Here is a 26,046-nt window from a genome sequence, read left to right as displayed (position 1 = left end):
GCTCTGCTTTTTTTATTTTACTTGAGCCAGTAATTTGTTTGTAGAAATGATTCACTGAACTGAACTGAACTAATTCAACCTCTTTCCTGGTGTCTGAAAGCTTGTCAAGACTTAAACTGCTGAATTATAGCCTTTAACGATAATATGTGAAGAACACTAGTTTATTACTAACATTTACACTTAAATTGACACTATGCATAACATTGCATCTAAGGATCTAGGATTGATCTGGTGAATTGCATTAATTGGCTTGGCAGATCTTCTTCAGATGTGAATTCATATGCACTGTGCGATCATAAAATATTTCTACTGCATTTATACAGATCTGTTTACAGTAAAAATGGTTCTGAAAGCACTTCTGATCAAATACAATATTAACAGCCTTCATGTGAGTTAATGTTATTGGTTCATTCAAATATTTAATTAGAAATGTTCTTTCAATTATGTATTTGGTGATCAGATTATAAATACCTTTAACTGATGTGATAAAGGCTTTTTCTGGGAAACTTCTCATCTCCAATTGAAATACATGGCTTAAAAGATTTTAAACTAGCTTGATAACACATCTTTCTGAATATGTCTTAACAGTTTATTTAAGCCAGCCTCTGTTATAATCAGTAGTGCATCGATGGATTTACAGAATTACTCTTCAAAGATTAAGCATCCTAACTTTAGCCGATCTTGAACCGTTTTGAAGGCACTACTTTTGTGCAGGGTCAATTCAAATTGATTTGATCAGTCATTTAATGCAGAATCTTCCCAATCTGAGAGACGACAAGTAGTTATATTTAAACCATATCAGCAGATTGTGTTACTGTGAAGCACCATCTGTGAGCATGTGGTCGCTCTTTTGTTCATCACGCAGTTAGAAGAGCTCTAAACCCTGGAGCTCAACGGGACATTGTAACACAAGGTGACAGTTCACACATGCCTTAGCTACTGTGCGCAAGCGCCAGCACGAAGTTTGAATTGACTTTGCAATTGAAATATAAATTGTCATCTTTTTCAATACAGAAAGAAAGAAAGCATTTTCTACTTTCAATTTATTATCTGTGACAAAATATAGAGAAAGATCATGTATTGTATATATATGTGTGTGTGTGTGTGTTATCAATTAGATATTTATATTAACTCAATTATCTGTGACAAAATTAAACGAAATGAATAGATACAACCCGTAGTATAGCTACTTTAATTAATATGTGCTTTGAAAATTTAAATACCTTAAATGTCTTAGATTGCCACTATGAACCCTGTACTTAAATTGTTCAATATCAATTATCCTAGAACTACTCACGAAAACGCAGACCTAGTTGTCCTGTCGTACCATCATTATTATCTTGAAGCGCTTGTGCGCCTAAGGATACAAACAAAGCGCTCAGTGACTTCCATCCCAACGGTTTTGCGACGACCACACTGCGGCGCTTCTAGGATTTCTGGATTAGCCGGCCGCCGTAGTTTGGTGACGTACATGCCCTCTCGGCTGCGATTGGATGATTTCAATAGTCGCGGGCTACTTGAACGGGGAGAGCAGCAGTTTAGCAACTGCAGGAACTGAGAGAAACAAAGTGCGATCCGCTCAGGCATTAGCAACTACGACAGCAACACACGAAAGGCGGGATGGAGAGCTGAGACTGGGTTTTAGGAGACGCGGTTGTGCCGCACTGTTGCTTTAGAGGACTTAAGCCCTGGTGTTGCTAGCGGGTTTTTTTGTTTTGTTTTGTTGAGTGCATATTTACGATTTAAACGTAACTGGTTTAACTGAGATCTTAGATCACTGTTGTAACATTTTAGATCTGTGGTTTTACTGGTTCGGAAAAAATGAATAACTTGCTAAGAGAGCAGAACCAGGAGAACATGCATCCGAGGCAAAGGACGGCTGTAAAAGATGCGCTTGAAAACCAGGAGAACATCAACCCCAGGGCGCCGGGCCGGGCGGTGCTGGGCGTCCTGCAGCACAACCAGCGCAGCAGGCCGCACTTGCAGCGCAGCACCAAACAGGTGGGTCCCAACTGCACACTTCTGCGTTTAACCCGGCGGATCCATGCGACTTTCCACACATTAGCCTCACCTTTTTGTTGGAAGCATGCACTGGGGATTACTGTCACCCGTCCTTGCTGATGCCTGTCTGGCTGACGTGTTTATTTAAACCTTAGCAAAACCAATGCACACTTTGTTTTTGCACTATCAAAATGGATGCATCTCTAAAGTGGATTAGTGTGCCCACTGATCACTTAAGCGCCATAAGGATTACTTTTTTAAAGGTCCTTTAAGACTTACCCCCTACACAGACCGCCATTTTACCAGCGCGTCCAGCCGAGAAACGAAACCAGTTGTGCAGCAACCGGGCTGAACTTTACACCTATTAACCACCATTTAATTCAATCTAAGGAGATTTGTCATGTTTGGCCAATGTAATGAAAAATGTCCTTCTGCCAAATCCGATTTTCTTTGTATATATGCATTTAAACTGTTCAATAAACGTACACTTTAAAAGGAGGGTTGAGAACTAGTGCTTATTTAAACTGTTTTTGATCTATGCACCTAAACCTGACTTGTACTTGATCTGCTGAAATGGCGGTCATTAAATTGCATGTTCAAAACTAATGGCACACAGCTTGTACACTGTGTACTATGTTCAGTTTCAATTCCCTAGGTCAATTGATATTAACTGTATCCTTCATTTGCCCATCTCTGTAGAGCTATACCTCACAAGGGTTGTCCTGCACAAATGATGAGAACTATGTCAAGGGTCCTGCGGAGAAAGGGGCAGTCAAAGCGCCTGCGTTTGCCATCCATGTGGATGAGCCCGATGGTGCTTGCACAAAGAAGCAAGTGGCCACCAAAACAAAATGCCTCGCCGAGAAGCCCCTGCTCACCCTAAACCCATCTGTAACGTGTCTGGGAAACCGGCAGCCACTGTCCACGCTCGAATGTTCCATGGATGTTAGTTTTGGTAGGTAGTTGCTATTAGGGTTTTCATCCTGGACTTTCTGGGTCAGCCATTGAGTGGCCCATACCCATTTTAGTGTCCAATACAGCTAAATTGGAACCATCTCAATTTAATTGTTCTCCAAAATGCTAAATCTCTACCTCTTATACCACCATTAAACAAGGGGAATTTATTGGAAACCCCATTAGACTTATTTTGTAGTGCTGTATGTGTCAAATTTTCACCAGTCTCTGGATTCTAGGGTTGGAGATGTAAATCATTTTTGCCTTTCCTCGTAGATTCCCCAATGGTTTTGGATATGTCAGTTTCCGAAACGGAGGAAAAGCCACTGAATGTTAATAAAGTACCAGACTATGCTGTAGACATCTTCAAGTATTTAAGGGAAATGGAGGTGAGGACCTTGTCTCGTTCTTTTGTTGCATTATTACTTGTCGTCTTGAGGAGTGTTTCCAAAAGATGGTTTACAGAATTGATTGGTTAACTGACTTCCATGTGACTCCCCATGTTGGGGACTAGAAAGTTGACTGAATGCAATGGGTCAGGCTGACAACCTATTGTCTGCCTAGATTTGGATAAGTGTGTGATTTGTTGAATTGATGTGTTCAGGTTTAGCGGTCGCCCTAAACGCCAAGTCTTGACGTTAACCTCTTAATTTCTCCCTTAGCTGAAGACCAGGCCAAAAGCAGGGTACATGAAGAAACAGCCCGACATCACAAACAGCATGCGGGCTATTCTTGTGGACTGGTTGGTTGAGGTGGGAGAAGAGTACACGCTCCAGAACGAGACGCTCTACCTGGCTGTAAACTACATTGACAGGTTTCTCTCGTCGATGTCGGTGCTCCGAGGAAAGCTGCAGCTCGTTGGCACGGCAGCCATGCTTTTGGCTTCGTAAGTGTTTCTGAAGGGGGCTGGTGGGTATTCTGGATTGGTTTGCTTCCCACTGCGCACAACTGATCTCATTTTTATTTATTTTTCTAGGAAATTTGAAGAGATCTACCCTCCAGAAGTGGCCGAGTTTGTCTACATTGCAGATGATACGTACACTAAGAAGCAGGTGTTGAGGATGGAGCATCTCATTTTGAAAGTCTTGTCGTTTGATCTTGCCGCCCCTACGATAAGCCAGTTTCTCTCTCAATACTTCCTGCATCAGAAGGTGAATCCCAAGGTTGAGAGTTTGTCAATGGTGAGTTGTTTGGTTTTTGCAAATGGAAGTGAGGTTCCTTGGAGCAAGTAGTTACATTGTCTTAATTTTAAAAGGTATATACACCTTAATGAGAACCTGATGAATTTCAACGTGTAGATCTCCAAGAGACCTTGACTTCTGATGGCTGTGTATTCTGTGTGGTCCTTCCAGTTTAGCTGAACCTATAAGCTCCTGATGCATGACATTGTACAATGTCCAATGTACAAGTTCCACGTATTGAAAATGCTGGATAAATGGCAGCCATTCTGCAGTGCTGTAGGGTGTCTTAACAAGCTGGTCTTCTATTCTCTGCAGTTCCTGGGGGAGCTGAGTTTAGTTGACTCCGACCCTTTCCTGAAGTACCTTCCGTCGGTCCTAGCAGCTGCAGCCTTTGCTTTGGCAAACTTCACCATTACAGGAGGCTCATGGGTAAGTTCATTCGTCCACCTCCCCGTTTGTGCAGCAAAAATACTTTGAATATCCAGCAGGTGAGGAGCATGACTTCTCTAAACCATGTAGATTATATAGTAGAGGTGACGTCATGTTCTTTTGCCTGGGTATTAATGTGATGCATCTGATTTGAAATGCTGTTGCTGTACCAGATCTCGCCAAATCCTGGCAGTAACTCGCCTGTGTTTGAATATGGCTTTAAAAGGGTTAACGCTTCAATCTTTCCTCAAACAGCTGTAGAAAGCAGCCTTCATCCACGAAGGAACAGATGGACAGGTCAGCTGCTGTGTGGGGTTCTTGAAACCAATCATCCCCGAGTGCACTTGATTTGTTTGAGCTGGCTCTTCACAAATTTCAGTCCCTGACACACCAATCTGTTTGCTGTGGTGTTTTTGCCGCTGGATCTAAGCGGGTGTGTGACCGGTTTTCTGCTCTCTGTAGGGGAAGTCGTTGGTGGAGTTGACTGGGTACACAGTGGAGAGTCTCTTGCCTTGTATAAACGACCTGCATGAAACCTACCTCACTGCTCCGAAACATGCACAACAGTCTGTGAGGGAGAAATACAAGGGTTCAAAGTAAGTGCTTTTCTGGGCTTCAGTATTTTCACATTGTAGCTGCCCCTTTTTATTCTCAATCCCTATATATCCCCCATTTTAGTACACTTGCACCACTGCAACTGCATCCTTACTAACTTCTGGTTTCTTTCAGGTATCATGAAGTCTCTGCCGTTGAGCCACCCGAGAAACTGACCCTGGTGTAAATATTGCAGTTTTAAATGTATACCATGGAGAGACTTTTCTGTACTTTTATTTTTTTATACACGTCACTACTATGACCAGAATAATTCGGTAACTGAATGCCACAGGTGTTTCGATGGTAAACATGAATGGGATTTTTTTTTATTAAATGTGCAATCTTGTATGGTTATTTTTGCTTGATGCAACTTTTGTAACCTAGTTAATCAGGCATTGTTTTAACTGCTAAAGTGTTCCCGTTGATGCCCTTGCTTTTGGGAGATCTCGCAGGGGTTGTTTTTAATCTGTTGTCAATTTGTACATTTTAAATCTTCAGTAATAAAACTATTGCTGCCGTGACTTTTCCCAATTTTGTTTGGTCATCTGCAGTTCAAAGCTTCTTTTGGAAAGCGTACTTTGACTTCATTTTTAGTTCACTTGAGTCTAATCTAGGCAGCCTTTATTTCACAAGGAGTATTCGTTAAGGCCTTTAAAGTCTGTGGTTTGGTGAATACATTTGAACCATCTACATAAAAAATATATAACACGGTGACACTCCATGATTTAAAGCTAGTCTAAACTGTAGACGCATGTGTTGCATTATTGATCTGCGTTCATTGTATAGGAATCTTTTACAGGACTATTGTACGGAAACAAACGGACGCGGAGCTGGGCTGGGGGGCGCGTACATGTGAAGACCACGGCCGTGACGTTTTCCATGGGGAACATGCGCTGCTTCTGCCTGTTGCTCTGCAGCTCTGTGTCTTGAAGGTGGTTTAATGAAGCTGCGCACAGCCGGCTGCTCTCCTGCTTCCAGCCCTGACGCGAACGCTTGTCCCGGCGCGCCGCTGCGCTCCCCGCCGGCAGAGGGTCGTCCCTGCGCGGCGCCTGGCGGGTGGCAAGAGCCGCTGCTGGAAGCGCTGCACAGGCCGGCCTTGCAGAAAGCGTGGCTCGTACCACTGCCGTTTACTTTTCCATTGTAATCCGCTTAAGTCGACGCAGGGCTTGGTTATCAACGGAATATTAACGTTGCAAATGTGTAAAATATCGAGAAATCTGAATTGATGCGTTGTTTAACAAGGGTCTGATTTATTAATGCGAGACGCGTTATTTAGCCTAGTTGTAATCGGCCATCGCATAATTGGTTTTTACGGCGTGTGCATATTACGTCCCCTGAGGAACTGGGTTCATACCCGACACCGCTGAGTGTTAGAAATATATACATCAATGGGGGCACATTCAAATAGGACTGTATAGTTTAATCCAGTACACCCTCCCTAACATTCAACTCAGAATATTCCATGCCTTCTCATCATTATCATTAACCGATTAGATCTGTATAATACAGTGGTTCTCAAACCCGTCCTGCTGGTTTTTGTTCCAACTGAGCTCTCAATTTCTAAATTGAACCCTTCATTTACTTAATCATTTCCTAATTAAGAGCCTTTTAATTATTTGTAACAGTAGGGGTTTTAAGTGAAGTATAAAATTGTATAAGAAATTATAATATTAAGGAGACAACTTTTTATCAGTTACACACTTCAGAGTCAAATGTAATCAACTTACTTCAATTAAGTAAGTAAGAGCGCAGTTCGAACAAACTCCAGCAGGGTAGAGATCCTCCAGGACAGGTTTGAGCACCACTGGTATAAATCACTTGTGTAATTAAATATTATCCCCATATCTCATTTAGTTTAAGTGAAGAGGAGTACCTATTGTGAAACATGTCATGGTAACAAAAACTGTAATGTACACCTTGATATAAATGTCAAATTTAAGCATGTTTGATGGTTTGATACATAGGCAATTGGCAGCTCCTGGCTCCAGCTCCTTGTCCCATTTCCCTCAACTAATGGCTGAAGCCTCATGCGATCGCTCTGCGGTGCGCCGGGATGTTGTCTGCCGACCTTAAATGCTAACACTCAATCAAATTCTGCCTCTTCCTTTTATTAAACACTCCGGAAACTGTAAAGGGAGAAGATTCCACTGTCCTAGAAAAAGCAGAGCTCGAAGAAAACCCAGAGGTCCTCTTTAATGTCCTTCAGAGATACCCAATCATGTGCATCTTGGTTACAAACTGGGCCAAGTGTATTAAATGCAGCATCCTCTACTGTGCTCTAGCAATCAATAATCATGTACAGATCAAATTAAAATTGAAGCTAACCGTTTTCCAAAATACAGTGCCAGATGTGCCATTTAAACCCCCAAGCAAAGTTTCTTAACATAATTTATTAAACAAAAGTTGCGCACATTGTCATTTTTAATCAAACATTCAGATGTACAGTGTGTGTGGATCTGTATTGGCAATCTGTATCAGTGGGTTGGCTTCTTCTTTTTCTTCTTTTTCTTTGACGCAGCGACACCCTGCTGCTGTGGACTTCTGGTCTGCATCCTGTGCAAGAGACGAACAGTCATACACCACACTATTCGCTAAAAGCCGGCAGAGTATCCCAGAGAGTTTTCTTTTACAACACTGCTGGGGATTTCTGTTTTCAGAAGCTCACTTATTGTTTCTAAGTGCCTAATTCAACTCTAAATGCACCTGCTGCTCAGGCCCAAAAGTGCCTTTCATTAGCTTAGTTTCATACTGCTTAGAATATTGTATTTTGAAACAAAAAAAAGCTATGTGACTTTCCTTTACATTGACTCATAAACCTTCCAATTTCTGAGCATTCATTTATTACCTTCTACAAACGGATGAAAGAATAAGGCTTAGGGTTAATTACCTGTCACCTTGTCCTTTCATTTCTGGCTGCAATATGATAACGTCTTCCTCTTCACTGCCCGAGATGACCACCACGTCCTCTGTGAACGACAGCAACATTGGCCGAGTCAGAATCACGTCTCTCTGCTGTAACTCGTTTAGTCCAGTAACCAACAGAACAGAAGACAGTATCAGTCAACAATGAACATCCAGAAGCTACACATGCCTTTGCTGCTATCCTGGATCTCCTCCACTTGTTCATGTTGTTCTTCCATGACCTGGTCCTCAGCTTCTTCATCTTCTTCCAGCTCGTCTAGACCCCAGGCATTGTGCAGGCCCTCTCCGATCTGTGCCGTACCTGGAGCCCGCAGCACAGGGGAAGGCACGCTGCCGTGGTTAAAGAAGTGTTGAGTGCATGACAAGGTTGTGTGGAGTTTGTACTTTATCACTAGCAGTTTCGTGCGGGCACTCCCGGTCTCCCAGGTCTATTTCAAACAGGAATACAAAAAAACTTGGCGCTCATGTCTAAGCAGGCACTTCATCTTATCAAACAAATCAATCTGTTCTTGGACACAGATGTGAAGGATACGTTTTTGGCGGGGGCTCCGTTTTGCTGATGATATCTTCAGCTGTCTGCTCGACGTCCTCCGTCTCCACTGGGGCCACATCCATCTTCAGCGCCGTGATCCGCTGCTTAGGCATCGATTCGGCAAAACCAAACTTCCTGCCTTCTTTCCTGGAAGCAGTTCAAAACTGTTACAGAAACCAGTCTCATCACTTTTGCTCCTACTTGTGTGTACAGGGGTATCAAAATCTAGAGGGAACGAATGTCTCTTAGACCCAGAAAGTTAGCTGGGTATATATATTTTGTTTTGTTCATTTCAATTTATAAACTGAAAAACCAGAAAGAACACTGTATAGTATAGACTCACCGGGCTTTCTTGTCATTTTCCAAAGCTTTATGGATCAGTTCTGTTATTTCAGTCACTTTCACACTTGCAATCTTGCTGCATCTGAGTACCTGTAAACATGATAAACAGGATCAATCTGACTAGAAGCAGTATAAAATATGGACATATTAGCTGCCTTTTTTTTTTTCAGACACCAATTTGGAAAGGAGGGTTTTAAAGTAACTTTTGATGTACAGTGTTACAGAACTTCCTTTGTAAATGCTGATGAAGTCCAACAATTTATTAATAATACCATAAATTAAGCCTTTTTTAAACAGTTTGCAGTTTCCTTGCTTTTCAATAATCGTTAATATCTTAAATGTAACAAGAGTAACGCCTGCCTGCAGTTGATACACTGTGCAAGCACGGCTGATCTAGTGGGATTGTGAAAAGCTCTTACTTGCTCTTTCAGAAGCATGATTCCTCCACTTGACTGAATGGAACAGATTTCTCTGTGTTTGTTCATTGCAATCACTAGCAGCCCGTCCATCACCCTCTCCTCGCGTTCACAGGGATCCACCAACAAATAGGTCCTTTAGAGGGAGACGCTCATTAAGTGATAACACTTGTGCTCAGAACAAATTGACTTTTGATGCCTGGAAATGGATGTTTTTGTCCTTGGCCGATAGTGAAACTGGCTTTTGTTTCTAGCTGATAGTCACTGCTCTCCAAATTAAACATTCATCCTGTTCACAGAGAAGCCATGGATTGTCTCCAAAAATGGCAATGATGCTTATTCTCTCTCCAAAGAACTACCTTATCAATCTTAACTGGAGACGTTTCTATTTATTGAAATATGTTTAATTAAAATAAACACAAATGGTAAGAAACTCAACAGTCTGACAGGTTTGAATTATTTAATAGACCGCAGAAGGGAATCATTTCACATCTAGTAAAATGCGATTGTGGACATGGCAACTGCCCAGAATAATAAAAAAATAGTAATGTTAGTGAAAATATGCAAATTCTTTGAATAGTCAGGGTAATAATGATGAAATACTGTGCCCGACTACAATATTTGCCTGCACTGAAATATGTGGCAAAGACAAACCATTAAAAGAGAAATACACTTCATTTTATGCTCTCGTTACCACAGGCTACAGTAATTTTTATTTCCTCTGTAGAATTAGCCATGCATGTACATTAAGATTCAACAGAAATGTAGATAAACTACTGAACAGGAAGGGAACAGCTAAAGACTGACCCTGACTGGCCTAATAAAACCTCCTGTTTGTGGCTTTTAAATCTCCTCTACACCTCCTTTGCTTAAAGCCTATTGTCTTCTCTAAGCTCTAATATTGTATATATCTCTATATAAATACATTACTACTTTAAATTCGATATAGAATTCTTATCTGACACTTTTTATAATCCTTCTATAAGCAGACCCCACCAATACATTTGTATAAGTAAGTGGGCTTATGTATTTAAAACGTACCCTTGTTCGAAGAAGGAAAAGCTGACACAGATGGGCATGTGATAAATGCTTAAAGGAATTGGATCTCGTTCGTCTGGAGAATACTGTAAAAAGACAGCACAGGAGTCCATTAATCATACATGGTAATCATCGAGGTGAAACTCACACCACACGTTTAATACAGACAGCAATTTCTAAGAAACCAGAACAACAGATCAAATCAAATTCCCACCCTAGGCTTAATATTCCTCGCTCTTCTGGGGAACTGCAACTCCTGACACTGAACTGAAGTGTTGACTTTGATCCACTGGTTTGCAAACCACTTAGAGAAGCTGCTTGTATTTTGTCAGGTTTGTAAAGACTGATTTGCCCCCCTGCCCTCACCACCAGGTAAGAGCCTCTTTCTGTTTACAAAATGTTTGAGAAATTAATGGTAGTATTCACCAGGCCATAGTAACAGATCAAAGCAGGAGAGCAAACATCTTTTAAGAACCCTTTGATCCAGGAGGAGTGTTTATCACACAGTCCTGCCTGATTCCTACTTTATCTATTTGTTTAAGTATATAGTATAAATAACAAATGTAATTTGGCCAAGACTTACATTACACTTATGTAACTCAACCGGTGTGTGTGTGTGGGGGGGGTTAAGCAAATCTAGACACTCTTCTTCAGCTCCACCCCACCCACCGCAAAAATCACCAAAGCTTCATTCTCAAGCGATTCGGACGCTCAACCAATAAAGAGTTTTGAGCGGCCTGCAATGTGATACCCTGTAACTAGTGGAAACCCATCACACACTACAACACAAAGCCCCTGGAGTGTAGGAGCGTGTTTGCTTGGCTTGGTCACACAGGGGAGTCTGTGCTGTCTCAGTAAATTGTTAAGCCACCAGGAGCCTGCTTGATTTTATTAATCATCTAAAGACAATAATGCAAAACAGGCTTAAACAACCAGCAACATTTTTTAATTGTACAGTACAATGATATTTGTAAATAGTTTAATATTAATTTCCTTCTGAACAAATAGACTATATTTCAAATTAAAGGAATGTTTTACAAGAACAGCTGCAACTAACAGGATTTTGTAATCTACTGGAAATTGCTATAATTTATGTAAAATATCTAAGTTACAGTATCATTCTAACAAAGCATATTTTTAAAAATAACGAAGTTATTACTTGCTTTACAGCTGAACACAGTTGTTGCAAATGAAGGGATACAAAGCTAGACATTCAAAATTTTGTCTCAAAAACAAAATGTGAGTCTCAATAAAAGGACAGATTTATTGAACACATCGTAAAATATGAAACTTTATCTTTCTACTAGTCAAACAGAATGCCCACATATAGATGCTGGAGAGGCCTGTAGAGAGTCATTATAACTTTCCTCAGAGAAATGATTGCGTATTTATTACCTATTGTCTGTTTATTCATTTGGAAAAGTATTGCCATTCAGAGAAAACCTGCATTTTTAAGAGGAAATATAACAGCTATTGTTTGTGAATCAAACTGTCCTGGCATACCATGCCAGCACGACTAAGGGAGAAAATGTATTTCAATGTGTTCTGTAAGAAGTTGCTGCTTTTCAGAACCAATAGTCAATCTTTTACCATTCTAAGGACCACATCAGCGTTCTCTTTTCAGTTTAAAGACAAAATGTGATCTGCAAGGTACAACAATATATATATTATAAAGTATTTTTTTAATAATATAATCATCCATTCAATTTTAAATGTTATTGTTTAATTAGAGGCTGCTGGTGTCTCCCAGAAATTAAAGTGTGGCAATGTACTGAGAAGTTTAGAACTTTCTGTAACTCACTTTAAAAAATTAATAATAAGTTAATCCTGAGCTTTGATTGCTTAATTACTTATTATTTGTTTTCTCAGGACTCAGAGTTAACCACGTAAAGGTAGGCTGAAGTTGTTGTTTTGTTTTTGTTTATTTCCTCTGGCACGTTTGGGCAAGAGAAAGAACCCCATCTGCCAGATGGTCACCAAGGAATTCATCTGAAGGACTTCAAATGATTACAAATTATAGCTATGACCCTGTTAGTCATTGCATGCTGTCCGCTTTCTAAAAAACAGTTAGCCTAACTCCATTTATGTAACAGTAATGTGGAGTGGTGGTTAGGGCTATGGACTCTGGAGCTCAGGGTTTGGGTTCAATGCCAGGTGGGGGGCACTGCTGTTGTACCCTTGAGCAAGGTCCTTTACCTAGATTGCTCCAGTAAATGCCCAGCTGTATACATGGGTAAAATGTAAAATAATGTGATATATTGTAACAATTGTAAGTCACCCTGAAAATTCAAGTTATAACATAAGATACATAGCACACGACCCTACGACGTGCATGCAGATGTGATTGTGAGAACTCAATGTCACAGTAACAGGCTAATAAAACAGTATATAATAATGTAGTATATACATCACAGAAGTTGTAACATCTGTTTTTTTATATATTAATGAAAATCTTGTTCTTTTATTCTACATCAGGGTTGCTCAACTGGGCAGGTGCCTTTAAATTTGACTTGCCCCCCCAAAAATGTACTTTTCTCCTGAAGGTAATGCATGGTTAAATAATTACAAATCAAGAGACATCATTAGGCCATATCAGTCAGTTGCTGCAAAGCAGTATGGGACAAAATATGAAAAAAAAAGTATCAAAATGAAAACTGTGTAGGACGATCTATGAAAACCTTACATTTCATATCACTGGTTCATATTCTGTATCTGAAGTATAAAATTTACAAGTTATTATTTTGTATTACGTTCATAGAGCTTGATCTCAAAGCACAGACTACTCCTGGAAACAGGAATTAAATACTGTAATAGTAGTGTTCCCTAAAGAACCTCGGGAAGATTATTTGCCATTTGGAAAAGGCTTAAACATGTTTCTATTTTCAGGATCTCGATGAGTCAGTGAAGCACAGCATGGTTAGGCAATTTGCTCCATTCCTGAACGTCACACAGAACAAGTTTAATTAAAATCCAACAGAGTTTCATGTCATAATCCATAATGAAATTATCCATCTGTGTGCTATGGTTCAATTAAGTGTTAGAATTAGAAAATACTTGCTGAAGCTGTAAAGAGGATCTAAGTAATACAATGCAAGACCACACAGATCCAGACTGCAAGTAAAGATCACAATGGACAAACTCTTTGTACCAACGATGCAGGAGTGCCACTATTATTGCCAGCATGGCAAACAAATACTAACTCTGCTTTTGAATAGTAGGTATACAGCTCAATGAATACAAAGTTTACAAATGCAGAACTATGGTATTGTTGTTGTATATGGCCATAGAGACTTGAGAGGGTTAACACTGTTTCAGTTCACAGGTTGCCATCTCAACCCTTTGTCTCCCGTGGTGTTCCTCAGCCCCACTCACAGCTTAGCAGCAGGACTCAACACAAATATTACACGTAAAAGGCCTCCACAGCTCACTCATATTATTAGTCTAAAACGGTATTTGTATTATGAGTGGTAGATGTGTGGCATTAGATTCAGGTCAGGAACTGATTTTGAGAAATGTGTATATAGCCTATATATATATTATACAAACTGACGTTCTTAAAAACTAAGATTATATGAACTGCATAACTATAGTTTTACCCATAAAATAAAGGCACCATTACAAATGGCCTCTTATACAGCTATTCAACAAAAGGTTTAAGATACATTAGGAATGTTATCTGTATCACTTGTATGTGATACATCAGTGTTTGAGAGTTGTCAATGTCAAACTCTTTAAACGATCCAAATTGCATAAACTAGTAAACAGTTTTAAAATTGCCTGGAAAGGCAGCATAGCTAATCAAGGCTTTATTTATTGGAGTCATGTCAGAAAACAGCAGCCTATTCAAAAATACATGGAAAAACATCTTGCTTGGCAGAATACCTAATGCACACTTACAGGACAAACCTGATTTACATTATATAGGAACCACAGCAGGAGTCAGATTATATTTTAAATGCTTGGGTCACGTGTCACAATATGTGTGGAAAAAACAAACTGGTTGTGTTAAATATAAATCTACATAATCCTGATGTATGACGATTAACACATTCACTCAAAACACTCACCACAGTGACCTCCTCTCCGTGGATGCCAACATCCGGCCGTTTGAAGTGGCACAGGGCTGTAATGGCAGCTATGCTGGCAGCATCCATGATGTTGCCATCGTGGTTCAACACATGCAAATCTACTCGGATCTGCCACACCTTCAACACAAAACCTTTTCATAAATCTTAAGATTCTTATTATTGCGTCCACTTAAACATGTATAATTTGTTTAGCTGTAAAAATAATTGAATGTAGCCCAAAGCCATGCTGTATTTAAATGACAGAAAACAACATGAGTTTCTTCCCTGAAGGATATAAGTGGTTTCTTATACGCCTTGAAAGCTGTGATCTAGAAAATGAATATGTTCCAAGAGCATGTCTCTCCATATCAGCAATGTTAGAGCACAATAAAGTCTTGTTTTGGCCACTTGTTCTTACCTTTTCACCTGACACCACACACAGGGACTCGGTGTCTATGCACTTAGAGTTTCTCAGACATCTTTCCAGTTGTCTGTTTAACTTCACAAGTAGGTCAGACTGCCTGCAAACCATAAAACATCACCATACAATTTAAGAACAAATGTGGGCCTAGTCAAACACATTGCCTCATGAGCCAACTTTAATACGATTCTGACTTGTAAATGTTTTCTGTGCCTGGAAACTGCACTTCTGAGGACTTTTCTGAGAAAGCAGACCGAGAACTGGTACTTTCTACTACATATGTCTAATTTCAATAACAAAGGCTAGCTGTTGCTTCATTTGCATTACCTTGTTTGAAAGGTGGTTCTTCCTGGAGGAAAGGTTAGAAAAAAAACTGAAATCAAGCCCATGTTGTACTTGTTGTGGGTTGTTTCATTATTTTTTGGACCCGAGCGACTTATCTCGTGTAAAACTACAACTCACAGGGAGCGAACACTTCCACCCTGTAAAGGATTTAACTAATCTTGAAACCAAACATGTACTGAGTGTTTCTGATGACTCTCCCTAATGACATTCTCTTAAGTATTATGTGCATTAAATCGGATGGCTGAAGGCAATGAAAGTAACGGGGGACAGTCACACAGAGACGTGAGTGACGTCCATGGCTAGGGACTACAGGTCTCCACATGGAGCCCAGCAGCCTTCAGTCTGTTCCTCACAGTATCTGTCATCTTTGCACCAGTGAATAATCAAAGTTCACATCGCTGCCAGAGTCCATCTGGACTGCCTGGCCTCAGGGCTGTCTCAGCCAGCGCTGGACAGACAACACAAATCCACCTGATGCCTTTCGTCCACAAATTCTTCATAAAACAACTTTTAGATAACCCATTAAATAACCCACTGCTTGCCTGCTATGTGTGGTGGAGACATTTCTGCCATAGGTTGTCATTATTTTGTATGTCATAGAATCTGTACGTATACTGTGCATCTGATGTCTAATTTCAGGAGTGAAATTTTTCTTCCTGAGATACTATGAATCAGACAATTTAACAGTGGTTGACAGAATGTGAAAAGATGAAGCTCTGGGGTAAAATGTACACCAGATACAGATATTGCCATATCCTTTGAAGATACTTGCTGAATATTTTCAGTTCTGGTCCTGTATTTTGAAGGGAAATGTCTTGCCTGTTTTAATCAAATGTTCTGAGTGGGAAAGGGTTAAGATAAGATGGAGACTGACACCAAACATCAATGAAACTGAAGTTCAATTACATTTGACAGAAATGCGATGGGTTGTCTGTGATTGCTGACTAATGAAGAACAATATCAAAATGTGAAACTACTTGTTCTAAACTGACCTTCTTGTAAATGATTCTGGTCAGGTGTCATACACATACTAATTCGTTTGGAGACAAATGAGGATGTTTGAATGCTTTGACATGTATTAAAAATGTACGCGCATTAAGACAGCAGCAAAACCAATTCAATCTATGATAAACGACCTTGTTAATATTTACGAGAGGTTAGAAACAACTCCAAACACAAGCATGTTTAAAAATCACAATAACATTCAGCAATCAGAATGCACCAAGAGTGTAATTATAGTGTCTATAGCATTAAGCCCAACTGCATTGCTATGGTGAGAACCAAAATAGAATCCAACTAAATCGATTTGTTTTAAGAAACCACCTTAAAACATTTGGAAATATTACATGGCAAAGTGAATTGTACCTGCCAGTTTCAAATGCTGGGGAGGCCATCTGTGAAAGCTCCAGGTTGAAGAAGAGAATTCCTTCTGTCGGCCGATTTTCCTTAGGAACTACAAGTTCACAAGACACCTGAGCCAGGACTCTGGAAATCAAATGCCTGCATCAATAATTCTCTTTAAATAATTCAAGACATATTCCACTTGATAATCTTATATGTTTTAATAAATTAGCTTCCAGTTAACAAACACATCTTGAAACTGAAGGCATTGTACTTCAGCCCAAAGTTTAAAAACTTGTCAACAATGGTTGTGAACATTGCCTTGAGAGGTTATAGACATAATACTGTACTTTCATAACCCCACTATTTGGTCTTCAATAATTAATGTTAGATTTGGGCTTCAGATAGTCAGTTAAACTGCAGACACCACTGTAAAGCAAACAATGCATTTGTAAGTTGTCTTGTTTTCCATTAACACCTTTATGGTTAAAAACAAATGAATAGCCTATCTTCTAACATGTGAAGCAAATAAATGTTACCTTGTTTTTCCAAGTTCAACAATACAGCATCCATAATCTGTACCAAAGGTGATTTTAATATTTCTGTAGTCGTACGTCTGCCTTCCATCCAGACGCTGAGACAAAATACAAATAAAGAAAAAGCCTCCATTAGTAGATGGGAATTTCTATTAAGTGTTTTGCAAATAGTTTCCAGGTTTCAATTTATGTCCTCCCATGGTCCAATAACTGGCTACCCTGAACTAAATGCAAGGCAGTTTATACACCTACTTGTGAGCTCCTGATACAATGCATAACATTTTTCACAGAATAATCTAGTTATTGGTATAATTGTGTCAGTGTTTCACATTTAGTTATATATATATATATATATATATATATATATTAGTGATAGGTCACTTTTCACTCTTTTACCACAACCTGTTTTATTTAGCATAGCCATTTAATAAAATTAAACTTTTCTGAAGGGGCTGAATAAATTTAAACGTGTTTCTGCTGGAATAACTTATTATCTACACCTAGCATAAAATCAGTTTTTAAAATATAGATTGTTTAACTGGTTTTATATATATATATATATATATATATATATATATATATATATATACACACTCACCTAAAGGATTGTTAGGAACACCATACTAATACTGTGTTTGACCCCCTTTCGCCTTCAGAACTGCCTTAATTCTATGTGGCATTGATTCAACAAGGTGCTGAAAGCATTCTTTAGAAATGTTGGCCCATATTGATAGGATAGCATCTTGCAGTTGATGGAGATTTGTGGGATGCACATCCAGGGCACGAAGCTCCCGTTCCACCACATCCCAAAGATGCTCTATTGGGTTGAGATCTGGTGACTGTGGGGGCCAGTTTAGTACAGTGAACTCATCGTCATGTTCAAGAAGCCAATTTGAAATGATTCGACCTTTGTGACATGGTGCATTATCCTGCTGGAAGTAGCCATCAGAGGATGGGTACATGGTGGTCATAAAGGGATGGACATGGTCAGAAACAATGCTCAGGTAGGCCGTGGCATTTAAACGATGCCCGATTGGCACTAAGGGGCCTAAAGTGTGCCAAGAAAACATCCCCCACACCATTACACCACCACCACCAGCCTGCACAGTGGTAACAAGGCATGATGGATCCATGTTCTCATTCTGTTTACGCCAAATTCTGACTCTACCATCTGAATGTCTCAACAGAAATCGAGACTCATCAGACCAGGCAACATTTTTCCAGTCTTCAACTGTCCAATTTTGGTGAGCTTGTGCAAATTGTAGCCTCTTTTTCCTATTTGTAGTGGAGATGAGTGGTACCCGGTGGGGTCTTCTGCTGTTGTAGCCCATCCGCCTCAAGGTTGTACGTGTTGTGGCTTCACAAATGCTTTGCTGCATACCTCGGTTGTAACGAGTGGTTATTTCAGTCAAAGTTGCTCTTCTATCAGCTTGAATCAGTCGGCCCATTCTCCTCTGACCTCTAGCATCAACAAGGCATTTTTGCCCACAGGACTGCCGCATACTGGATGTTTTTCCCTTTTCACACCATTCTTTGTAAACCCTAGAAATGGTTGTGCGTGAAAATCCCAGTAACTGAGCAGATTGTGAAATACTCAGACCGGCCCGTCTGGCACCAACAACCATGCCACGCTCAAAATTGCTTAAATCACCTTTCTTTCCCATTCAGACATTCAGTTTGGAGTTCAGGAGATTGTCTTGACCAGGACCACACCCCTAAATGCATTGAAGCAACTGCCATGTGATTGGTTGGTTAGATAATTGCATTAATGAGAAATTGAACAGGTGTTCCTAATAATCCTTTAGGTGAGTGTGTGTGTATATATATATATATATATATATATAGAAAGTAAAATACCCACTCCCCACACAATACAAGACAAAAAAAATAAAAATAGACACAAAAATAAATTTGAGCACTAAGTGTCACAGGAATCTGTAAGATTATTTTCTTTTTTGTCTTATATTGTGTGTAGAGTTCAGAATTTAAACAAACAAAGTTAAACAATCTATATTTATAAACTGATTTTATGCTAGGTGTACATAATAAGATTTTTATTATTATTATGATTTTACAAATGGGGGAAATAAAAGATTGTTCGCAAAGTAATTTGTAAAACTTAATTCGGTCACTTAATACAGCGAACGATTACAGCTTTTATTGGTATAACGTAGTTATTTGTAGTTTACCATCATCCGGTAGTTTCCGATAGCATTATAAGCAATAATAAACTACCATCATGGTGTATTGCAACATTATCAATCACAAAGCAGTGTGTTTATATGTGCTTATATTTCAAGTAAACCTCAGAAATAATGATTCGATTCGAAAGTGATAATAAAGAATGTAAACATCGAACCCTTCATAAGAAAGGCAACACTGTTACTACTCAACTATATGTTATTTTGTATTATCTCAGTAGGATGCATGTCTGGCAAACTTAAACTAACATATTGTATTATTCGATTGCACCGATGCCCATCATACACCTATACCTTAAAGCCGTACCTTTTTCTCTTTTATTGCTGCCAGAAGAAACTGCCGTTCGCAGTTAGAAAGTGGTGTTTCTCTCATTGTGATTTCTATTTACACTTGGCGCAACGCATGAAATGTGTCCGTCTCCCTCACAGCATGCCGAGTCGCGCCGGGATGATGTCACGCTGGCGGCGCATGTTACAGACGTAGGCAAGCAAATACCACGTGATTAAAACCATCTGACAACTGAACTGAAGAGCACCCTCACATTTCCCAATTTTCTTCCTGTTCTTGTCCACATGCGATTTCGTAAATCTTCCAAGTACAACCATTTTGTGAAGGCTAAAGCTTTGCTAACCATCCAGAAAAACGTGTTGCATTATTGAAGGAGCTGAATATACAGATGGTGTATATTGCTAAATGGATAGATTACATAGATTATAAAGACATTTTACAATCCACATTTACCCAGTCACAGCTGGTGACAAACAATACTGTAGAATATTTTGCTACGTTGACTTTTTGCTGACAAGATTTAAATTACTGTTGCATATTATGTGGAAATGTTGGGTTCATCACCATTCAGTCTCTGCTGAATATTCTAATACCATTGCCATGAGACAGTCACTGAATTGTGTTTCTACATAAAGAAGGAAAGCATTGAGTGAAACAAATGGCGTTTTCCAGATGTGGTATCAAGCATAATTAGCAAGTTTATTGGATCTAATAGAAGACAGTATGAAGACAAACAACTAAAACTTAAAGAGGCTGACTTGAATCCAACAATTTTAGGTGTGCATATACTTAAGTGGTATCGGAAATGTAACATTTGGTCTGTAATCCACCATATCCTCAGCAGTGCAAGGCCTACTGGTCCAAATGTCACCTTTTAGCAAGGTAATGCTCCAAAACACTCCCCAGAATATTACCAAACTGAAATTTGTATGTGTAATAGAGTAATTAGTGTTCACAAAACTAATGATTTTATTTTTGGAAGCTCTGACTTCTCTTAACAGCATTTCACAATTAACAGCTCGGGGTATTGCAACATTGGAAAATGCTGGTGAAGTCTAATTTGTATTTCATGCTACAGCTTAATGACATATCCTTCAGTTCTTTCTTTGTAAATTAGGAGAGATACTTCCAGTCCTTGAAAGGTCATAAAGAAAAGATTTGTTCTTAGTTTTCAGGGTGCTGGCAGTTCTGTCTACTTGTCAGACACTTATTCTCTTTTTGGGCTGAGTCATTATCGTGTCCTTAGAATATTGTATTATATATCCTTACAATAAACTTTGAGACAGAAGACTGAAAAAAATGCAGATACATTTCTTTCAAATAATAAACAGTATTGCATCACTCAGAACTATCTGTCAGTGCCCAAAGGCTAAGCCAGCAAATACATACATTTAGTTTTCTTATTATTCTTTTTAATTATATATATTAAAAACAATACATACATACATTGAGTTAACAGTATGTTGAAGGTTTAAGGTTATATGAATTGTGCCATTAGTGGCATTAATTGAACTGCTGAAACCTGCAGTTTGGGTCATTTTCATGTCTCATACCTGGCTAAAATGTATCACCTCTTACATCAACTGTTACATTATTATAGTTCTCACCATAAAAATTGCCCAAAAAAAGCAGCTTGCTATTGCATTTTTTATGAAGAATCTTAGTGGTAATAAAGGAAAGATGTGAATGTGCATATGTGAATAACTATAAATGAAATATTGTCTTCAAACCAGCTTACTGTTGCCACCACATATAAACCAGCTTATATGTGTGGATATCCCTTCTTCAACAATGAATTTCATTAAAAAGCCACAAGAAAAATGTACCTCTGTTTATTAACAATGATGTTTTCATGATCGATGTTGTAGCATCTGAAATATGAGAATCATCTTCTTATGTATAAATAAAAATATACCCCCCGAGATCTGAATCTGCAGTGCGGTTCTCAGCCTCATCACTCTCCCTGTCTGAATGCATTAAAGCATGGACACGGAGTAAACATTCGCCTCCCCTCATAGGAAATTATTCTGCCTGGCTAAGAATATGATTGGGCTGGATTCCAGACAGCTTGCTGGAACCCAAATAAAGATTTGACATGACTTTTTTGGTATCTCACACTTGGCAAGGTGGGTCCATTGAGTCTAGTCTGGAATGTGAAGAATAACTGGAAAACTCGAGATAAGTTATAAATCTCCACAGAACCATCTGCTCTTGGCTTACAACAGTTCCAGTGCATTTTATGTTCGTACCTTTTTATCTGTAGTTTTATTATTCATAATATTGCCAATCAAATTATGAAGCAGAACCTTCATAACCTTCATAAAGAATGATTTCATTAATACACTTTACTCACATTTTCTTCAGCTATGAGAGTATATTCGACTGAATCCACTGGAATCCATAGCAAGGGGGATTGGGAGGTTCAAATGCTCCCCTGGTCAGCAATTTAATCAAATAAAAAAAGGTTAAAAGTCTTGAAAATACACTGGTCTAACAAGAAAGTTTGCTGCCGAGTTTCAGGTTTATTTAGCTCTGGTGAGTATAATCAGTACTCAAGTAGATAACATGTGACAGACAGTTATTTATTAATTTAATATGATGCCAATATCAACACATTTCTACTTCATGTAAAGTAGCCAAGGTTGACACAAACCCAGCAAAGCAGACCAGGTCACATGAATCCAGCTACATAGCAGTTGCAGCAGTTGTTGATAGCGATTACAATATTTTTTTTTTTATATATAATATCACAGAGATTTCACCATCATGAATAATACAAGTATAAGCCTAATTTGGTATGAAGTTCTTGGGGCTCCAGCAAACCCGTTCCAGCTACATGTTACATTGTATTACATATTTATGAGCTTTATATCTGTGTGTAGATTATCTTTCAGTATCTTTCAGTTAACATTACAGTGTTATTACCATATGTGCTCACAGAAAACACCTCAGTATAAGATTAATATATTCTAGCATCATATAAATCATCATAATATTCTGGTATGGGCTGTTCACCTTATTGCAGAGTCTCGCAGCCCTGAAATTCCTATACATACTTATTCAATTTCCATTTTGAAGTTGACCCTGGAGACAGTTCATTCTGTGAGTTTTCATTTCTTTGCCCCCCACCTGGAAAAAAAAGTCAATCTACACCCTGTGGAATCCATCTGTTATGTAAAGAAATTGATAAATAAGCCCTCATTAAAACAATCAGACAAGCAAAATATGAATGTACAGTTATTTGTATTATTTTAATATTTGTTATCAGTGTCTGCATATCTGGAACACTTTTAAATGATTTAGGGAAATTGTCACTATGCAGTTGTAGTATGTGTGCATAGACCGCAGATTTAATACAATGTTCAGACATTATTAACTGATGTAAATATCTCTGCCACAGGTTGCAGCTTCATATATTAAAATCAATAAATAAACAACCGGATACTCATAAAATCAAAAATAAACTCTCTACTATTTTCTTTATGATATAAAATTAGTCATCTGACTATATTAAAGCAAATGTGTATTTGAGTAGTAAACTTCACAAATGTACTTTTGTCAACTTTGATATTGTTTACTGGTTGGTTACTCCAAGTTTTTTGCTCATAAGTATCTAACTAAGTTGAATTATTGAAATGTGTATAATTTAAGAAGTTAAATTGAGAGTGTGCCTCTCAGAATGATTATTATTTAATTAATTAGTTACTCTCGGGAATCATGTTTCAGAATAGTCGAAATCCACATAATTAAATTCATTCATAATAGTGGATTTAATGTATGTACATGAAAGTAAAAATAGTGTTTAATTGGACAATCAACTTTGAGATATGTGGAAGGGGAAATCTAATCAGTTGTTGCTAGGTTACAGGAAATGTGAATTCAGCGTAATATTAATGCTTAAAATGGCCATGTGATAGTGATTCAGTGTAGATTGCCAAAGGAGGTGTTCAAGAAATACCAGGTGGCTCATGTTTCAAAATTGCAGATTATTCCAGTCAGGAATGAACTCCGTCTGGGGCTGAAAAAAAGCTGATGGTTTGCGATGTAGAGAGAGAGACCGGGACAAGAGCAGAGAGTGGATTAAAAACTGTTAATGACACATTGGAGGGTTGTGTTCCAAAAAGAATGGATGATTCAGAGCAAGCACAAAATGTATAATTATGCCTGTGTGAACTGAAACGTTAATGTTACCACGATAGGTTGAAAGTTATAACTTTTGCAACTGAAATTGAATGAAATATGTAAAGTTATTAAATATACTAAGAGAAAAGTTTTTTTATGTCCCTAGAGTAGATAACAAACTCAATGTCTGTTTAAACACAAGTTATTCATGCAATGTAAAACTGTTAATACTTCTACTTCTAATAATAATAATTATCATAAAGGTCATATTCATAGTAATATAAACAGTTATATGCCCTACAGCTAATCACTATAATTTTACATTTATTACAATTGTATAGTATGGTTTTTGGCACTGAAATAATGGGGCTCTTGTATTGGCAGCCAGTCTAATTCAGCTTCTGAGGATAATAAATATTTTCTTTCAAGTCAGGAGCATTGCCCAAGGGGGAGGGGTTTCTGTGCACTTCCATAGGAACCCGATCGAAAACGTCACTCTATCAAAGCTGCCATTGGCCCCTGCACACGTCACTCAGAACCTTACGAGGCCATCCTGTATATAGTTAGTTCATTATTGCATTGTTGCGGTGGTGCAGGCGTCTGGCCTGTACCCTGCTATATATATATATAACGTGTAAACAGCAGGACTGTGTCTCCGTTCTGGCCTGTGTAGACTGAAGCTCACTGCTGCTCTTCCCAGCTGATGGCACTTGAGCTGTTCTGGCTGTGTATATAGTTCCTTGGTCAGCAGGTCTGTGGCCCGCTCTGGCTGTGTGCAATAGAGCAAGAATCCACTGCTGCTGTCCTCGTGGTAAGCACTTGAGTGGGCTCTCGTGGTCCGCTGTGTACAGCGCAGCAGAGCTAATGTTGCCTGCACCAGCTGGTCTAATGAGCAGGCGTCAACTGCTCCTGTGTTCTGCGGGTGGCAAATGAGTTGGTTCCTGCGCCCCGTGGTGTATATAGTTTGTTTGTACGACATTTTAAGTTGTCAGCACAGTGGAGCTCTCCGTTCTCTGTACTGTTCAGTTGAGTTGGATGCTCCTGTGCTGTGCGGAGGCAGCATGAATGATCCTGCTGCTACGCTATACATATTGTTGGTTTTCAGCTCGGCTACTCTGTTGACTAGTCGGCTGTATAATATGTTGTTTATTCAGTGGGTCTGTGGCCCCACTCCTATTGGATCAGGGGTCTAATGCCATGATATGTGCGGAGGCCGCACAAGTTGCTTGGTTGCCCGTGCCAAATATTGTGCAAGTAGATTACGGCCTCGCTCCTAGCTGCACTAGTATAGCAGCCGGCCTTGCTATTGTAAGAGGAGGGCGTAAGAGTTGACCTTTGTAGCCCTGCCTTGTATATGCTGATTCTAAACCTCAATTCTCAAACTCAATTCCTGGAGTGCCGTGTGTATGCTGGTTTTCGTTCCATATGCTGGGATATGAAAAGTCTAACATGTAAAACTAGTGAAATAATGTTAAGATGATACTAAGTCATATTGAGACTTCATTTAGAACTGTTTTGTTATATGTTGTAGTCAACAGCATCCATACTCCTCTTTTAAAACACGATTTGGTGATTCACTTATTTGTATTCTGCACTTCACCTTCACTGTCACCTCATTGTACTAGGATATATGCTTATTTTATTTTGTAATGGTTGTATTAGTGCACTTTGTAATGCTTTGAAATGTTACTTATGCAAACTGTCACCCTGGGTAAGGGTGTCTGCTAACAAATAAATAATAATAATAATAATTAATCTCTAGAAATCAATGGATGTCTACTCTACTGAATGGTCTTAGCTCATTTCATACAAGTGGAATCTTTACTGGCTGAATCAGCGTTCAACAAACTCTAAAAAGATAACATTGATATATAAGTATGGTGTAATACTATCCTGGGAAAAGTTCACAAAATAATTATCATAGTAATCCCCGGCCTAAATAGTATGTCATACGCATACAGATGAAAGGAACTGAACTCTTTTTGTCTTAAACAAAGGGGATTTTTACATTTTAAAAAAGCAGTATTTTAAGCTCAGCAAGGAAACAAGTACTGCAAGATGTAGATGCACATAAAGAAATGTCTGAATTAGATTCTTGAATCAATAAGCAACAGTAATTACAACCGAGTGAGCATGATGAGCTGAATGGCACCCTGAGCTTGTGCTTTTATGTATAATATAAATCAGCAGACCTGAATATGGAGCAGGCTGAAGCAAACATTCCCCATCTGATGCAATGAATACGATCAGTCTGAGAAAGAAGCCAGTAGAGCCAGTAGAGACTATATTGTAATTGATCTCTTCATTCAACAGAG

At 38.9% G+C, this 26,046-nt stretch overlaps 2 protein-coding genes across 3 annotated transcripts; one reads left to right on the top strand and one right to left on the bottom strand.

Annotated features, from left to right (window-relative positions):
- The first annotated feature begins 1,519 nt into the window (after positions 1–1,519).
- On the top strand, positions 1,520–5,680 carry ccna2 (cyclin A2). Its single transcript, XM_066719823.1, has 8 exons — positions 1,520–2,001; positions 2,701–2,956; positions 3,232–3,344; positions 3,618–3,841; positions 3,932–4,136; positions 4,452–4,565; positions 5,028–5,161; positions 5,295–5,680. The coding sequence occupies exons 1-8, from the start codon at positions 1,822–1,824 to the stop codon at positions 5,344–5,346; spliced, it is 1,278 nt and encodes a 425-aa protein (XP_066575920.1). The 5' UTR covers positions 1,520–1,821; the 3' UTR covers positions 5,347–5,680.
- A 1,854-nt stretch (positions 5,681–7,534) lies between these two features.
- On the bottom strand, positions 7,535–19,776 carry exosc9 (exosome component 9). 2 transcript variants are annotated; one of them, XM_066719821.1, is made up of 12 exons: positions 19,628–19,776; positions 17,123–17,217; positions 16,608–16,742; positions 14,895–14,997; positions 14,477–14,614; positions 10,413–10,495; positions 9,375–9,507; positions 8,957–9,045; positions 8,614–8,760; positions 8,251–8,411; positions 8,047–8,125; positions 7,535–7,712 (listed from the first exon to the last, which is right to left on the bottom strand). In XM_066719821.1, the coding sequence occupies exons 1-12, from the start codon at positions 19,691–19,693 to the stop codon at positions 7,634–7,636; spliced, it is 1,308 nt and encodes a 435-aa protein (XP_066575918.1). In that variant the 5' UTR covers positions 19,694–19,776; the 3' UTR covers positions 7,535–7,633. The 2 variants fall into 2 exon arrangements, with proteins under 2 accessions (XP_066575918.1, XP_066575919.1); XM_066719822.1 differs by having other exon boundaries at positions 16,608–16,727.
- Positions 19,777–26,046: the final 6,270 nt, after the last annotated feature.

This window comes from Amia ocellicauda, chromosome 13 (assembly GCF_036373705.1).
Source record: "Amia ocellicauda isolate fAmiCal2 chromosome 13, fAmiCal2.hap1, whole genome shotgun sequence".
Classification (NCBI taxonomy): domain Eukaryota; kingdom Metazoa; phylum Chordata; class Actinopteri; order Amiiformes; family Amiidae; genus Amia; species Amia ocellicauda.
The sequence above is the reverse complement of the archived record's forward strand: the minus strand, read 5'-3'. Positions and strand labels throughout refer to the sequence as shown.